The sequence below is a fragment of the Corylus avellana genome, chromosome ca2, assembly GCF_901000735.1.
Source record: "Corylus avellana chromosome ca2, CavTom2PMs-1.0".
Taxonomy (NCBI): Eukaryota; Viridiplantae; Streptophyta; class Magnoliopsida; order Fagales; family Betulaceae; genus Corylus; species Corylus avellana.
In genome coordinates, this window is record NC_081542.1 from 8,409,082 (window position 1) to 8,421,732 (window position 12,651).

At 40.2% G+C, this 12,651-nt stretch overlaps 3 protein-coding genes and 1 pseudogene across 3 annotated transcripts in view; 2 read left to right on the forward strand and 2 right to left on the reverse strand.

Annotated features, from left to right (window-relative positions):
- Nucleotides 1-416: 416 nt before the first annotated feature.
- Nucleotides 417-8,546, forward strand: LOC132169000 (probable disease resistance protein RF9). The gene is made up of 8 exons (XM_059580092.1): nt 417-954; nt 1,137-2,623; nt 4,447-4,528; nt 4,610-4,716; nt 6,889-7,036; nt 7,154-7,252; nt 7,618-8,266; nt 8,492-8,546. Exons 1-7 carry the CDS (start codon nt 417-419, stop codon nt 8,220-8,222), a joined length of 3,066 nt encoding a protein of 1,021 aa, XP_059436075.1. The 3' UTR covers nt 8,223-8,266; nt 8,492-8,546.
- Nucleotides 5,685-7,023, reverse strand: LOC132172662 (uncharacterized). The gene is made up of 2 exons (XM_059584200.1): nt 6,194-7,023; nt 5,685-5,870 (listed from the first exon to the last, which is right to left on the reverse strand). Exons 1-2 carry the CDS (start codon nt 6,960-6,962, stop codon nt 5,833-5,835), a joined length of 807 nt encoding a protein of 268 aa, XP_059440183.1. The 5' UTR covers nt 6,963-7,023; the 3' UTR covers nt 5,685-5,832.
- A 265-nt stretch (nt 8,547-8,811) lies between the features above and the next one.
- LOC132169002 (peroxygenase 2-like) lies at nt 8,812-9,952 on the reverse strand (annotated as a pseudogene).
- Nucleotides 9,953-11,189: 1,237 nt separating this feature from the next.
- Nucleotides 11,190-12,651, forward strand: part of LOC132169003 (large ribosomal subunit protein uL14x/uL14z/uL14y) — a 14,828-nt gene continuing 13,366 nt past the window's right edge. Inside the window, exons 1-2 of the mRNA XM_059580093.1 lie at nt 11,190-11,466; nt 12,074-12,115. Coding sequence (XP_059436076.1) covers nt 11,214-11,466; nt 12,074-12,115 — 295 coding nt within the window. The 5' untranslated portion in view covers nt 11,190-11,213. The remainder of the gene's footprint in view (nt 11,467-12,073; nt 12,116-12,651) is intronic.

Genomic DNA, 12,651 nt, shown 5'->3' on the forward strand with positions numbered 1-12,651 from the left:
AATGGCCAAGAAATAAAAAACACTAGGATGTTGGCTAGAAAGAAAGCAACGACTTCTTATGGTAAGAGAAAAACAGAGGATCGAGCTGCTTTCCTATTCACCATCTTTTGAACTCTGCATTCCTTCTTCTCTTTCCCTACCCACCAACCCCAGCTTTCCCCCAGTCAACCGAAAATTGCTTCACTGTAGACTGTCAATGTCTTTCCAATAACCAAATTGAGCAACCCTTTCTTCACATCCCTGAGGCCTGAGGATCTCTTTCCTTCTCTCTTATTTCTTTTTCTCCTTAATTATCACTACCATATGCAACCAAGAAACAGTAAACACCAAATACAGTGAGAGAGAGAGACAAACAGTTTGTTAGCAGCTTTCCAACATTTCTAACAGATTTAAGGGAGGGAATATTATAAGGAAATATGGCCGACCATGCTGTTAATTTCCTCGTACAGTACTTGTCCCAGGAACTCGGAAAGGAAGCAAATTTCTTTGGTGGAGTACAGGGTCAAGTCAAGTCACTCCATAGGGAGCTTAGGTTTATAAATATCTTCCTGGAGAGCTCCGTGGGGAAACGAAATGAGCATCCAATGGTGAAGGAGGTAGTTGGACAGATCAGGGAGGTGGCTTACGAGGCTGAGGATGTTATCGACACGTTCATCCTCAAGATTGCAGAACACAGGAGGAGGAGCTGGATGGGGAGGATATTTCATAGCCCCATGCACGCAATGATGCTTCGGGAAGTTCGAAATAAGATTGCAGACATCGAGAATGAAATCAATAAAATCTACAACAACAGAGAAAAGTATGGCATTGAAAGAGCTACAGAGAGTGTAGATGCAGCGGCGCCAGCGGCGACGGAGGCACTACACAAGCGTAGGAGAGAAGTGGAGGAAGATGACGTGGTGGGCTTTGTTGATGACACATCGACACTAGTGTTGGAAGTCCCACATTGCCTGGGTATTAAGGAGATTGTTTAATTGGGTTAAGCTCTGATACCATGTTAGAAATGGGTCTTGGGCCTAACTCAACCCAAAAGCTAGCTCAAGAGTTGAGGTTTCCCCTCACCTTATAAATGGACAATCTCCTTAATACCCAGGCAATGTGGGACTTCCAATAACTAGTAAAGAAACTTACTGAAGGCGATCGCAAGTGTGATGTCATTTCGATCATTGGAATGGGAGGTCTGGGGAAGACAACTCTTGCCCGGAAAATCTACAATAATGTTGGCGTCAAGAGGCACTTTGAGTGTCGTGCATGGGTGTATGTATCTCAAGATTTCAGAATTAGAGAGCTATTGCTTAAAATTTTGAAAGAGATGCAAATACGGGAGCAGTGGAAAATTCTAGAAGACATGGGTGTAGACGAATTAAAAGGGAAGTTGTTCAAATGCTTGCTAAGAAAGAGGTACCTAATAGTCATGGACGACATTTGGAATACTGAAGTTTGGGATGAAGTAAGATCAGCTTTTCCTGATGACTTGAATGGAAGCAGAATATTGATCACCAGCCGCATAAATGAAGTAGCTTCACATGCAAGCTCTGCTCCTCCCTACTTTCTCCCATTTCTTGACAAAGACGAAAGTTGGGAGCTCTTTAGTAAGAAAGTGTTTCGGGGAAGAACATGTCCTCCCGAGTTAGAAACTCTAGGGAGAAAAATCGCAGAAGATTGTTGTGGCTTACCACTTTCCATTGTGGTTTTAGGAGGCCTTTTAGCAAATAGAGATAAGACATCCCGAGAATGGTCCAAATTAATTGGCCATGTAAATTGGTACCTTACTGAGGCTAATCCAATCTGCAAAGACATTTTGGCCTTAAGCTACACCAACCTACCTCGACGCTTGCAACCATGCTTTTTGTATTTTGGTGTGTACCCGGAAGACTTTGAGATCCCTGCAAGGCAATTGATCCACCTATGGACAGCCGAGGGATTCATACAGCACACTAGCAATAGAAGCAAAGAGGATGTTGCCGAGGACTACTTGGGGGAGCTCATTGATCGAAGCTTGATCCAAGTGAGTAGGAGGGCGACAGATGGAGGCATAAAGAAATGTCGTATTCATGATCTTCTGCGAGACTTCTGCATATCCGAGAGTAAGGAAGACAAATTTCTTGAGCTACTTAGAGCCGGTAACCTTTCATTCCCCATCAAACCTCGTAGACTATCCTTCCATGGTGATGGTAGTTTTCCTGTATACAATGTCCTAAACTTCTTTGATCCTCCGTGTGCTCGTTCTTTGTTGTTCTTTGGCGATGCCGGAGATAGAGACTTGAACTTGTTTGTTAAAAACTTCGAGTTGATTCGGGTGCTTAATTTGGAGTGTATAGTACTCCACTCCATTCCCAAAAGCATTGAAACAATGATCCACTTGAGGTACTTGAGGATTGAATTATCTGCGTCAGCAAGTTTTTTTCTTGATTCCCTTGGTAACCTTAGGAATCTAGAAACACTTGTCATGGAGCTTGGACATCTTGCATTTGATTGTCCAGTAAGCAGCGTAAACGGGATATTTATGCTGCAGAGTTTAAGGAATCTGTATCTGGAAGAGTTCCGGCTGTTGCCTTACCATTTGGATGAAGTTCTATGGAACCTCCAAGTCCTTTCTGACAAAAAACAGAGGAAGAATTCTGTATATATTTTTTTCCATATATCTTTACATTGAATAATCATGTATAAATAGCATTACAATTGAACCTATTCTCGGCTAAGCTAATTTCAAGGCAAGAATAAAGGATCTCATTCTTATATGGGAGATTGCCAATCAATCCTTATACGTAGTGATTGGCAATCCAGGATCTTTCTTCCCATAATAATTCCGGATGACAACTCACGCTAACACTCCCCCTCAAGTTGGTGCATACAAGTCTCTGATGCCCAACTTGTCCAGTGAGTTGTGAAACACCTTGCTGCACACAGCCTTTGTAAGTACATCTGCCAATTGATCCTCGGACTTGATAAACGGAAAACGGATTATCTTGGTCTCAAGATTATGTTTAATGAAATGTCGATCTACCTCCACGTGTTTGGTTCGATCATGTTGGACAGGGTTGTGTGAAATAGCAATTGCCGCCTTATTGTCACAAAATAGATTCATCTCATTGTTTGGGGCAAACCCAATTTCTGTTAATAGTCTTTTAAGCCAGAGAAGCTCACAAAGACCCTTAGCCATCCCTCTAAATTCAGCTTCAGCACTTGACAAGGCCACCAAGTTTTGCTTCTTGCTTCTCCATGTAACCAGGTTCCCACCGACGAACGTGAAGTACCCTGAGGTGGATTTTCTGTCTAATATGTTTCCTGCCCAATCAGCGTCTGTGTATCCCTCAACTCTAAGATGATCATTCCTGGAGAACATGAGCCCTTTTCCTGGAGATGACTTTAAGTATCGAAGAATTCTGATCACTGCATCCATGTGATCCTCACTAGGGCAATGCATGAATTGGCTTACCATGCTCACGGCATAGGCAATATCTGGGCGAGTATGAGAGAGATATATAAGTTTCCCTACTAATCTTTGGTATCTCTCTTTGTTTGTGGGCACTTGGTCTGGATATTCTCCAAGTTTATGGTTCTGGACAATTGGTGTGTCTGCGGGCTTACATTCTAGTAGTCCCACCTCCGATAGTAGGTCTAAGATATATTTCCGTTGGGAAAGAAATATACCTTGTTTTGATCTAGCAACCTCAATTCCCAAAAAATATTTAAGTCCTCCTAGGTCCTTCATTTCGAATTCTGTCGCCAAGAGCTTTTGGAGTCTTGATATTTCTTCTATGTCATCGCCTGTAATAATCATATCATCTACATAGATTATTAAAGCTGTGACCTTGCCCAGTTGACGTTTTAAAAATAGTGTATGGTCTGAGTTACTCTGGTTGTAACCATACTTCTTCATTGCCAAGCTAAATCGCCCAAACCATGCTCTTGGTGATTGTTTTAAACCATACAGTGCCCTTTGTAATTTACATACCACTTTAGACTTAGAGTTTGCTGCGTAGCCCGGTGGAACATCCATGTAAACTTCTTCCTCAAGATCACCATGGAGGAAGGCGTTTTTCACGTCAAACTGGTGCAATGGCCAATCATGGTTTGCTGCAATAGACAACAGTACTCTAACCGTGTTTAATTTTGCCACTGGTGAGAAGGTCTCTTGATAATCTACACCGTATGTCTGCGTGTAGCCTTTAGCTACTAGCCGAGCTTTGTATCGGTCTATTGAGCCATCTGCTTTGTGTTTGATGGAGAACACCCATTTACAACCCACTGTCTTTTTTTTCTTTCGGTAGAGGGACTAGAGTCCATGTTTCATTTTTCAGCAATGCCTCCATTTCTTCCTTCACAGCCTGAGTCCATTTAGGGTCTGCTAGTGCTTCATGGATTTCTGTAGGGACCCGGTATGAGGAAAGGTCATGTACAAATGTCTTGAGTGGTTTGGATAGCCTCTTTGTGGACACATAGTTGGCAATTGGATACTTTGAGCTTCGTTCTCCAACATCTGGGGAATATCGACTAGGTGGTTTGCCACGATTATGCCTGAAAGGTAAAGTATAGCCAACAGAGGTATCCATATTACTAGAGTTTTGAGGTATAGTTGGGGAGTTTACCTCGGGGATATTCTCAGGAGATGGGCCTTCGGGTACTGAGGCGTGGGGGGTGTCTCTTTCAGCTTCAGGTAGTGTAGAAACTTCTCTGGGGTCTGGCTCAATCTCTGCAGACATATCCAGTCCTGTATGTGGTTCTCTTTCGTGAACCTCCTCTTCGTTGTTAACTTCTTCATGATCGTGGATTTCAGCCTCGTTAACTCTTGCCCAGTCCAATCTCAACCAATTCGGCTCTTCACTATGGATCTCCCCCTGACGAGCAGAGTTGGGTACTGGAGAGGGGAAGAATGGTTCCGTTTCCAAAAAAGTGACATCCATAGTCACGTAGGAGCGGTCATTGGCTGGATCATAGCAACGGTATCCTTTCTGATGTAAGGCATACCCTAAGAAACAACAGCGGATGGCACAAGGATCCAGTTTCGTGCGCTGGGTCTTATGGAGATGGACAAATGCAACACATCCAAAGACTCGGGGTGGAATCATTAACATTGTAGGTAAGGTGACATACGTAGATAGCGTATGTAAGGGAGTCTTAAAATCCAAAACTTTGGAGGGCATCCGATTGAGAAGATGCACAGCTGTGGCAACGGCATCACCCCAATGTCTACTGGGCATATGGGCTCCAAGTAATAAAGCCCGAGCAGTTTCAAGAATATGCCGGTTTTTTCTCTCAGCCACCCCGTTCTGCTGAGGAGTCTGAGGGCAAGAAGTTTCATGAATAAGACCGTGACTTTGGAAATATTCATGAAACTGGTGGTTCACATATTCACCGCCGTTATCTGATCTAAGAATCTGAATCTTAGCAGAAAATTGAGTTTGAACCATAGTGTGGAATGACTGAAAAACACGGAGTACCTCATTTTTGTGTTTTAACAAGTAAAGCCAGGTCATGCGAGTACAATCATCAATAAATATCACAAACCAACGATTTCCAGATGTTGTAGAAACGGGAGACAGACCCCATACATCGGAGTGAATCAAAGCAAAAGGAACATTACTTTTATTCATGCTCAAAGGATAAGTAGCTCTATGACTCTTAGCCAGAATACATGTTTCACATTTGAAATCAAATAGTGACATGTTGGAGAATAAATCAGGAAATAAATGTTTCATATAACCAAATGATGGATGTCCTAACCGGAGATGCCATAGCCAAATCTGTCGTTTTTTGTCGTCAACTGGATGATGCATGTGATTTGCACGTCCCACACTGAGATCATCCACATAGTAGAGCCCCCCCCGCTTAGTACCACGCCCAATGATCTCCTTGGTAAGAATATCCTGAAGCAAACAGAAAGTAGAATACATGAGTACGACACAATTCATGGCTGTGGTAATCTGACTCACAGATAGTAACTTATGTGACAGAGAGGGAACAAGTAAACAATGGGTTAGTGATAGAGTAGGTGATAGGTTGACCGTGCCGGCCCCTGTGACTGGAGAAAGAACCCCATTTGCATTTGCAATACACGTTCGCCGTGGTTGAGATGTTTGTGCAAAGTCTGTGGCATCAAATGTCATGTGGTCGGATGCTCCAGAGTCAACCACCCACGAGCCGTTATCATCATCTCGAGAGGAGCTACAAAGAGCAGAACTACATTTACCTGGATCCGTGGCCAGTGCATCTCCTTTAGACGTCTCGACGAGAGAGAGACATGGTTCTGTTGTAGCCACTGCAGCCTGACCAGTTCCTCCATCCGAGCCAGCATCACGGCGTTTTCGAGCCTGAAGTTCATTCCACCAGTCAGGATATCCGTGTAGTTTGAAGCAAGTGTCTCTGGTATGTTTCGAATTTCCACAATGTGAACACTTGGTTCCATCAGAGGGAATTCGTGGTCGAGAAGGGTTGCTGCCTTTCCCATTGCCGAGAGAGAGAGACTTGGTCGAGGATGGGATATTCTGTCCAGACCTGAAGCTCTTCGAAGCCAAGACTGCTCCCGGATTATCACTAGAATCACCTGTGATCATAACTGCCTGCCGGACAGCTTCCCGACGAACATGAGCGTACGCTTGTTCAATAGTAGGGAAAGGTTTCATCTGTAGTATGTCCCCTCGAATTTTATCAAGCCGATCATCCAAGCCATCCAAGAAGACATACACCCGGTCTTCCTGAAGCATGTCGTTGTAGTGCTTAATATCAGCCACACATTCCATCGGGTTTGGTCGGCGAAAATCAATCTCGCGCCATAGGCCCTGGAGGTCAGTAAAATATTTTTCAAGAGAGCCACCTGCTTGTTTCAGCCGAGTCACACGTCGCCGGAGATCATACACCTGAGATGTATCACTTCCGTCAAAGTAGGTGGTCGCAATGGAATCCCACACCAGTTTTGCGGTTGGAAATCTGATGAAGTTCCCGATCAGTGATGGTTCCATGGAATTGATCAACCATCCTTTGACAATGGCATTGTCTGTGCGCCACTTTCGAAAGGATGGATCTGTTTGTGGAGGTTGATGGATATCGCCATTAATATATCCCAATTTGTCTTTGCCTGAGATATACATCTCGACAACTTGGGACCAGAGGGCATAGTTGGAGCCATCCAACTTAATGCCAATTGGAGCAGCAGTTGTGTCGGTGATCTGGGTTGGAGCTGAAGCTTTGGTCAAAACTTCATTCATTCTAGTGGTTAATTCGGTAAGGATGGATGTTGGATTGTCGGCAGGTTGGTCAGTGCCGCTCATGGTTATGGGTAAAGTAGATGGAAGGAATTAGTATTGAAAAAAACTGTAGGTGAAAGGATCAAAAACCTGCTCTGATACCATGACAAAAAACAGAGGAAGAATTCTGTATATATTTTTTTTCCACATATCTTTACATTGAATAATCATGTATAAATAGCATTACAATTGAACCTATTCTCGGCTAAGCTAATTTCAAGGCAAGAATAAAGGATCTCATTCTTATATGGGAGATTGCCAATCAATCCTTATACGTAGTGATTGGCAATCCAGGATCTTTCTTCCCATAATAATTCCGGATGACAACTCACGCTAACACTTTCCACTTCAATATCTTGGTATGTTAAAGAGCAAGCTTTTACTGTCGCACTGGACAAGTTTCCTTGTGTTAGGGAACTAACTATACGATTTATAAACAAATACGGTAACGTTAATTTTGAAGAAAGCGAAAGAGCAGTAGAATTGTTGGAACGCCTTCACCAGTTAGGTTGTCTTCAAAAATTGAAAATGAGGGAATTCCCAATACTTCCTAGTGATTTGATTTCATTTCCATTGACAATCACTCAACTAACCTTAAGAAACGTTGGGTTAGCAGAAGGTGGCGGCATGACAGTGCTGGGAAAGCTTCCCAATCTTCGGATACTGAAAATAAAAAGCTGTGCTATTAGTAATCTGCACGTCTTTGGGGATTCATTTCCTAGACTCGAAGTCCTTAAATTGCGAAGGTTGGATTACTTTGAAGAATGGAAACAAGAGGAAGGTGCAATGCCATGCCTTAGATATTTGGTTATCAGCAAATGCCGTAAGTTGACCATACTCCCTCCGGAACTTTGGAGTTTGACTACCTTGCAAAAGGTGGAGGTGTCAAGCCCCAACCCAAAATTGGAAAAGATGCTTCAAAAATTGCAGAGGACGGTTAGCTGTAAGCTAGTGATCGGTTCGTCCAGCATCTGATTACTGATTCGTGGGTTCAAGTAATGATATCATCCACTTTGCAGGTATACTGTTCTTTCTCTTTTCATTTCTATTCTCACTTTTAACATTTGCAGCACCTAATTATAAATATGTAGTCCATTGATCTTTTCGTTGTTGAAAACAATATATATATATATATAGTCACTAATATTCTTTTTGTAAATAAATTCACCAATTTAATTAATTATGTGATTCTGACTTTGGTTTGATAAGGCTGGAGTTGTCTGTTTACGTCCCCTGTTTTTCAGCATATGTAGGATTCTGCTACAAGAAGGAGAAGAGACCAAATAGAGCTAATTAAGAGTCATCATTGTTATCTTCTTGAGGCTTTGGAGAGACTCCATAATTGCCACCTTGTTAGCATTGTTTGTGTGTGATGCTTTTGTTTGATCCAGATATATCGTTTTTGTGTGTGTTTTCAAGCTTGTGTGTGTAAGAATCAATGGTTGGAATTTTATATAAGGACAAATTTTAGTTAATTTATTTAATTGCAGCTCTAGGAATTGGAAAAACTCTACATTATTTTAGTTCATTTATTCTTCACTGCTATGATAAAAGGCAAATAAACCACCCCTTAATTAGGCAAAGCACTTCTGACCTAACAAAAGAAAGGAATACAAGCATATCTATTCCTCAATCTTCAAAGAAATGTATATGTTCCAATGTTCCAATAACCAACACAAAGATGCTTGCATTGCATGTCGTCTTATAATTGGAGCATCATGCCACCTTGCCAATAGGAGGGCTCTTTTGAACCTTGGCACAATATTCAAACAAGCTTCCATCAAAGCAACACCTCACAGCTTCTTTAGCTAAGAAACCTTCTTCATCTTTTGCAAGAACATAAAGAATTCCTCATTCCAGTTTACTTGCGATCCTGAAACAATATATAAGCAGAGATTAATTAACTACACGTTTTAGAGGGTTTCTTCGTGTGCATGTTAAATCACCACTTATATATTCTAAAAGCTTAACCATATAGAAAATAATTGATTTAATAATTTAATTAATATTTAAAACGCAGTGAATCAAGGAGAAAGAAAGAGAGAGAGACCAGCCAAAGAAATCAAATGTGTTACAGTTAGCCTCAGTCATGTGCCAGAGCTCCTGTAGTGTAAGCTTGTCAGGAAGTGTACGAGCATATTTGCTGAGCATGTTCTCAAGATATGCAGGGATGACCCTGCAATCAAATTGGGGACATTTTAGGGTTTATTAGGTAGCTCTATATAAAGTTGATGAGATAAACAAGATGCATTAAAGTAATACTATATTTGCAATTTGGAAAGGACCTAGAGAATGTCAATTGGGTGTTCATATATCTCACCTTCCCTCTGTATCGTAACTCGCAAGTCCCTGAATCACTTCCGTGCTTTGCCCTATGCATGTTGTGTATGTATATTGGGAAGTAAGCTGATGGTATCCATGTCTGCAAGAGATCAAGAACACTCAAAATTATCACCTTAATTTACCCTTAAATCAGACAAATATATATATATTCTAAATCACTACAAACTTACAAGTGAAGTAGCATAGCTCATTGATACATGCACCAGAATCATCAACACGAAGGAAACAATCGCATTGAAACCAATCGCACGAAATCCTGTAAAACACTTCTCAAAATTTTACCAAACGGGCCGAGTCTTTTGCCCCCGCGGCAAGAAAATACAATTCTTGGCTTACAATTTATATAGTATCACAAACTTCATTTTGTTTTCTTGTGTTTGAGATTATAACAAACCAGAAGAGCAAAATTGGCTTGGGAAAGAAATTAATTAGCTTTGCCGTGTGAAGAAGATTAAATAAATGTTTTGGTCAAGCGAAGACACTAGCAAGTTGGTTGCTAGTTTAGAATAAAAATGAGATACATTATGGGGCAGAAACCAAGGATTGAAACTTATAGGTTGTGGAAAAAACTGGCAAAATTATAGTTGACTGCTCTTAAGATATAATTTGGAGAGCAACTGTATTTTTAAAATTTGTTTCAAGATGCTATTACCTACAAAGAAAATAAATATTAGAAGATAATATATAGCTTGCACATAGTAAATGGCAGCGGACTCTTTTGGACAAGGATCGACAGCAATTAGCAATTTGAATTGCTAACAATTTTGGCACTCATATGGAACCTACTTATCAAATAAATTTTGGGCTATTCGGCCACTTATCCTGATAGGTGGGTTTCATATGAGTATTCTCATATTAATTGTCTAAATTACTAACAATTCGAGCAGACAATTGTTGTGGATCTCAATCCGACTCTAATCTTTGAACATAGTAAATGGCAACGATTCTAATCATAGTTCTCTCTCTCTTGATTAAGTTTTAGTGTTATTCTCTGTTTGGATGCTCAGAAAACTGTGGAAAGAAAAGTGTAGAAAAGAAATGGGATTGTCTCTCTGAATTTTGGTTCCAAAAAATTAGGCCATGTTTCGGAGCTGTATTTGGCTCTCTTCAGCAACAGTTTATTTTTTTCTTCTCAAAATTACTTTTGTCTGAAGCTAGTGGATTTTTTTTATTATGTTTCCCTATTCCTAGCAACGAAATAGAGCATTTGGATTTCAGTTTGCTTTTGCCTTTTATTCTCTGTTTAGGTAATCATTTGGTTCTGGTTTCTTGCTTTCTCACTCTCTTTGGTTGCTGGAAGCGCACACAGTTTATACGTTTCGCCTCAAATTTTCCTCATGCTTTTTCACTTTTTGTTTCCCTACTTATATATATATAAAAAAAAAATTGTTTCCCCAAATTTTGTCTGCAAAGCAACAGCGACTTAGTGGTATTTTAGGAGAGACTTAAAAATTGTGGAAAGAGTCATTAGAATTAGCTGAGCGAGATTATGAAACTCTTTTTGTGTTTTTTGAACTTTTCCCAAAGAAGAAATATGGGATATGGGTTTCATTCATTTTTTTCATGATTGTTTATATTTATTGATTTCCAGGACGTGGAGGAAGTGCTGGGAACAAGTTCCGGATGTCACTGGGTCTTCCAGTGGCAGCAACTATGAATTGTGCAGACAACATTGGGGCCAAGAACCTTTACATTATCTCTGTGAAGGGGATCAAGGGTCGCCTCAACCGCCTGCCGTCAGCATGTGTTGGCGACATGGTGATGGCAACTGTCAAGAAAGGGAAGCCTGATCTCCGAAAGAAGGTCTTGCCCGCTGTTATTGTGAGGCAGTGCAAGCCGTGGCGCCGAAAGGATGGTGTTTTTATGTACTTCGAAGGTTGCTATTTTTCTGTATATGTTGATAAGGATAGGCTTATATCATTTGTTTGGTTGTTAAGAAGTCATAAGGAGTTTAGATAATAGGACCTATTTTGCCTAACAACAGGTTAGAATGCGCAAACTTCTATTTTGGAAGGTTCTATATTATTGGTTTGTTCTATATTTTATAACAGATTATTTACTTTTTTTTTTAAAAAAAAAAAAAAACAACCTAGTCTATAGGCAATTAGGCATTAGAAAGCTATAGGTAATTATGATGCTTGCTCTCGTTCAATATCATACTAATTGTTGTGGCATGGCAATCATGAATATATTAGTGAAACTAATGCATCTTCTTTGGGACTATGTAGAGGCATTTTTGGAATTAACAATACACCTTAACTCAGTATTTATATTACCTAACATCTTTGCATGGTAGTTTCGTGCATCTAAACTAGTACCTATAGTTTAGATTGTATTACATGCTTGTCATGAACATAATTTCTGGTGTATTATCTTCTTGCATCTGTTGTTAAAATTGTCTTATTTCTTGATCAGAATTTTCTTAGGAGAATCTCTTTCTGTTCCTCAAGTTTTCTGATCATGAGCTCTTTTTACGAGTGCAGATAATGCTGGTGTTATCGTCAACCCCAAGGGCGAAATGAAAGGTACAGTCATCATGAAGTCAATTCTAGTTATTTTGATTTTGTACTGTCCAAGCGCAAATAATATAATAGTAGTAGTAATGATAATAGTTATATAATACTTACAACAATAATTATTATTATAACAAAAATACTAATAACAATTCAATTCTAGGATGCCTATAATAAAATTTACAGGGCCTGTTGGTTAACATTTCATAGCTTTGTTGGTAGCGTCTATATATATATATATATATATATATTTTATCAGAAAGTTACACAAGCACCTATGGTTTTAGAACCCATGCCTGCTCCATTCATCCTGTTCTTATAGGGTGAGAGAGGTACCATTATTTTAAACTGGCATATCATCAATGCTGCCAAGCCATTTTGAGCTGGCACATTTGGGAACAATATGGCGTATGGGAGATGTTGCTGATTTAGTACGAAGTTACTATTTGTTTCATCTTTTGTTATTATGTTAAGTCTGAAGATCCACCCCCCCCCTCATATTAATAGAGTGTCTGCGCATATTAATAAAATTTCTCTTGAGCATTTCC